This window comes from Aptenodytes forsteri, unplaced genomic scaffold (genome assembly GCF_000699145.1).
Source record: "Aptenodytes forsteri isolate BGI_AS27 unplaced genomic scaffold, ASM69914v1 Scaffold76, whole genome shotgun sequence".
NCBI lineage: Eukaryota > Metazoa > Chordata > Aves > Sphenisciformes > Spheniscidae > Aptenodytes > Aptenodytes forsteri.
Window position 1 is genome coordinate 2631711 of NW_008794444.1, and position 4509 is coordinate 2636219.

Genomic DNA, 4509 nt, shown 5'->3' on the forward strand with positions numbered 1-4509 from the left:
CTCCTGCCCAGGGGGCGGGCGCGGGGGATGCGGACCCTCCCGTGAGCACCGCTGGGTGCAGGTGCCTCAGCGCCTCGACTCCTCTCCGAGCATCGGAAAGCCTGCTGGGAGGTGCCTAGAGCAAAGGGACTCGGAGGGTGGCTTCTGCCCGCTGAGCAGCCCCGTGACCTCTTCCTTGCTTCATTAACTGTATTCTCTCCCTGCCCTAGCAGGAAGGGTGAGTGTTTCAGCTAGGGGAGCAGTTCTTCCCTAACCACCCAGGTGCCTCTCGCGGATGTTTCAGGGATGTGTGTTACTATGATGTCTGGGAGCTGCCTTGCCCCCTCTCCTGCAGGTCTGACTTGCTGTTCCTCCCGACTCCGCTGTCCAGGAGAGAGCGTGACTTCAGCAGGCGCCTGCAACCCTGCCCTACCCTGCCATGCTTAGGGGTGAGCTGGGCTGCCCCGCTCGTTAAAGCTCTTCCAGGGTTAATTCCCCTTGTTGATGTGCCAGGCGTGTTACTGTCTGGCCCGGTGTACTTGGTGCAGCTTCTGTTGATGTACGGTAATGAGAGAGCTGGGTATAGTCAACCAAGAGATCAGACCAAGCAGCTGGATTTGGGGGAATGGTTGCTATGCAGATTCCTTTTGACTTAGCTTTGCACAAGCACATTTGCAAGATCAAGGAGTGAAGATGGTACAATGTATTTAGTGCTTTATTTTTGTTGCCTGTTAAAAAAGGAAGCTATTGTAAAGCCTACTCTTGCTGTATTAAAATTCTAGTTCTTAAATGTGAGTCAGAAACTGAGAGTGGAGAAAGGAAACAAACGCAGTTGTGCACTTGGCTTTGGCTTCTGGGTGGCTCTTGACGCTTTAGTTTCATGTGGAAATGGTAAATACAAGCTATGCTGATAAAGAATTGAAAAGCATGCGTTTCGATTCTCTCTCTCTGTAGGGTTTTTGCTTGTATGCTTCCTGTTTAACAGTGAGGTTTGTCTCCTAAGGATTGTAAGCCCAAGTCAGGAGCGCGGTATGGGATAAGAAGCCCTAACCGCTAAGTGAACTGGCATGCTGGCATAGTAATGGCTTGCAGGCTTTTTTCCTTGGGTAGGAGGAACTGGTGTTGTACTTTGTACACTCTTGGTTTGTTGCAACACGCTTCTTGTTTATGGAGTAGCGTATGCTTTGGTTTAGTTTGCGGTACAGGTGTTCAGGTTCAAGATTTTTCTAGACTTCGTTGCCTTTGGGAAAGCGTGTTACGCAGGGCAGCACTTCTCAGCCTTACTAACCACTTAACCTTTTAAAAACGCACCCGAGGGCTGCCTTGTCTTTTTGTAAGAAATAATCTGCTGATCATCTTGTGCAGAACTGGTCTGGTGGTTTTTATTTACCACCAAATAAGGGCAAGCCTTAAATGGTGTGTTTTACCCTCCTTTGTTTATATACTTGAAGGCCTGGGTATAGCTTTTGGTTTCCTCCTGTGAACCATCTCTTGCCATCTCATGGGCTTGTCAGATTAAGAAGCCTTGACGCAGGGTGAATGGAAGAGCTTTGACTTCCATCAGCCCGTGTTGGGACAGTTGACAAGGGCCGCTGTTGGGAGCGCTTGCTGTAGCAGTATTTCAAATGCTGACTTAAGCGGGCCGTAATTCTGGGATGGGCATTGTGCTCTTATCTGCCTGTACTACTAAGAGCAATGCCTCACCTGCTTTTTTTGAGTGTTATTTTAGCTCTTCATTTACTTGGAGAGGTTGCTAACTAGTCCTGAAACTTTTATTAGAAACGTCCATCTGTTACTAAAAACACTTAAGTTTCACATACTGTTTCTGCTTTCCAATCTGTCTCATTAACGCTGAATAACATTTCAATATCAGAGTTTCCTCGAACTTCACAGACAGCTCATCCCCCACCCAGATAATCTTGTTTGCCTTAATGCTTTAGTCAGCCGTGAATCAATTCTCCATATTCCTAGTAATTATTGCTCATTCACTGTTTACAGACTGGTGTAGCTGCATTAAGCTGATGTGCTGCAGGTGTTTGGCAGACTGGGGTTTTGACTAGGTTTCCGGCCTGGCAGAGGGCACGTTTCCTTCAGGGGCGTTTCTGTGGTCAGTACACTACGATTAGGGGTGAGTCCGGGCACTGAGCATTACCTTGTTGTTACTTGAACAGACTTTCAAGCCGCTCTTGCGTTCTTGTTGAATTGGTGTTCACCCAACAGCCTTTGGGGCAGGAATTCATACCTAGCACAGTTCCTGATCTCTCTGGGGTGGCTCAGGAGGTAGCTTCCAAGCGCAGAGCAGCTGCAGATCCTTCTTTGCTAGCAGAAGCTTGGAGATGCCGTCTGACAGCGCTTCAGCCTCTGCTGTTTAACCCCATCCTGGGGCTCCCACGTGAGGTTTGGTTCTGTGTGAGCTCCGGAAGCCCCAGTCCTTGTTTTCTGGGCAAAAGATTGGGGGAGAAAGCACCTGGGCCGGCATAGGCTGCTTCCAGGGCAGATGCTAGGCATGACTGTCCTCACCTGGCTGCCAGCTACTTGCTCCAAGTGCGCTGGCAAGGATGAAAGGGAGACCTAGCTGGGCTGAGTGCCGCAGGCAGGCAGAGCCACGAATCACTTGTGCAGGGCGACTGCAAGGAAGCTTCTGCAGGGGCAGCAGGGAAAGCATCTGCTTGCCATCAGCCTGGGACTGGCATGGCTTGTCTAGAAGAGCAGGCAGCTGCCAGTGAAGTTGGTACAGGCTAAAAGCAACTCCTCAGCCACCGTAGTATTCCCTTCCCTGTGCCCTATTGTAGCTGCAAGCGGGAGATGCAGAAAAGAGTTTGCCTTCTTTCCCACCCAGCTGTGGTGGTGTACGGGTCTGGGACGGAGCCCATAGCAAGAGAAGAAAGCCCTAAATCCGCTGCCCAGGGAGCATTTCTGTGATATTGGGGGAAGCAGAAAGAGGTGGGGAGAGGCAGACCGGCAGCGCAGGGGAGAGCAGACTGACAGGAGCCTGGGATGGAGGTAAAGGAAGATGAAGCAAAGGCGAAACCCAAGGATTATGCAGAATCCATGTGTGGTGGCGTTTCGACCTGTGTTACGCACACAAGGTGGGTATGTCGGTGTTACGGGATTGAAAGCGGCTATTGCGGAGGGCCAGCTGAACGCCTTCCTCGGTGCTTACTCAGCAGCTGGAGCCGCTTGTGTGGCGTCTGTCCCGGCGGCTCCGTTGCATCTCTTCCCACCCGGCAAACCCGGCCCTTCCCGTCAGTCTCATGCCAGGCTCTCACACCCCTGCTGGGTGGAGCGCAACCCATCGCTGCTGGTCGGCAAAGTGATTCACAGGTGCCAGCAAGCACATGGCACATGTTTGGGACTGCAACAATTTGTTTCATCTTAAACAACTGTTCTAATTATTACAGGCTGGAGATGTAGATAAATATTTTGGGGAGGTGGGGGGGGGGAAGTGTTTTAAGGCACCACCCATTGCAGGGCATGTTTGACACGCGCTGTGGCTCAACTGCTCTGACAGCAGGAATTGACGTCCAAAACAAGTGAGTCTCTGGCCGCATACAGGGCTGAAAGAAACAGGTTCTGAGGTGGCAGGTGGTCACGGAGCAAGAGGGAACTTCTGGGATGAAGACCATGCCCTGCCAAGTGGTCTGATACTGCCCACTTCCCTGTGTCTTAAAGCGGGTCAGTGCTGTTTGGTGGTAGCATCACCGGGGCTTTCATCTTGGTGTCTGAGGAGACTTGGCTCTTGATGCTGTCTTCTGTACTCCTTTGGTAGGTTGGGCACATGCAAGCAGTGTCACCAGGCCTGGCTGAGCTTTTTTTCTCAGCAGCCTGGTGGCTTAGGAGGCAGAGCAGGAAGGTAAGCAGGCCAGTGATACCTTATTAGCCGCGTGCAGGCTAGGGGAATTGCCCATTTCTGCACAGTCTGACTGAAATCCTTGGAGGAGGAAGGAGTTTTCCCTCTGACTTGAGCAGAGCTCAAGTTTTCCCCAGCGCTTCCCCTTTGCCTGTGCTGCCCCCACAGGCATGTTCTCGGTGGCATTGTGGCTGATCTTCCCACTGGTGCTTTTCTAAACCGAGCAGTGGATATTTGGAGATCTCCAAAGCACGACCCCCGTCTACTCTGGAGTATTGTGGGAGCATCTGCAGTGCTTCACCCTGGAGTATTTTCAGGATGATGTTTTGCCAGGTTGGTTCTGGCTTGAACTGGTCGCTAGACGTAGCGAAGACAGGCCTGGCACAAATGGTATATGCTCCTTCAGTTGAGGGCTGGCTGGGTGCTCCGATGTTACCTCTTACAGGGATGTCATTCCCTGGGAGTGACATGTTTGTCTAGCGTGGGTACAGAGAGCAGCTGAAGATTACCCTGTCATGGTTTTTGTAGGCCACTTTTAGACCCGATCTGTAAGCTGCCTGCCCCAAAGGATGCCAAGTTTCCAGGAAATAAAAAATGCGGTGGCTGGTTTTTTGTTGTGGTTTGTTTGTTGTTGTTTCGGGTTTGTTGTTTTTTTTTTTTTTTTTTTTTATTTTTTAAAA

At 50.9% G+C, this 4509-nt stretch overlaps 1 protein-coding gene across 1 annotated transcript in view; it reads left to right on the forward strand.

Moving 5' to 3' along the window:
- The first annotated feature begins 2976 nt into the window (after positions 1-2976).
- ERO1A (endoplasmic reticulum oxidoreductase 1 alpha) overlaps positions 2977-4509 on the forward strand; it is a 22574-nt gene continuing 21041 nt past the window's right edge. Inside the window, exon 1 of the mRNA XM_019474777.1 lies at positions 2977-2982. Within this exon, the coding sequence (XP_019330322.1) occupies positions 2977-2982 (6 nt within the window). The remainder of the gene's footprint in view (positions 2983-4509) is intronic.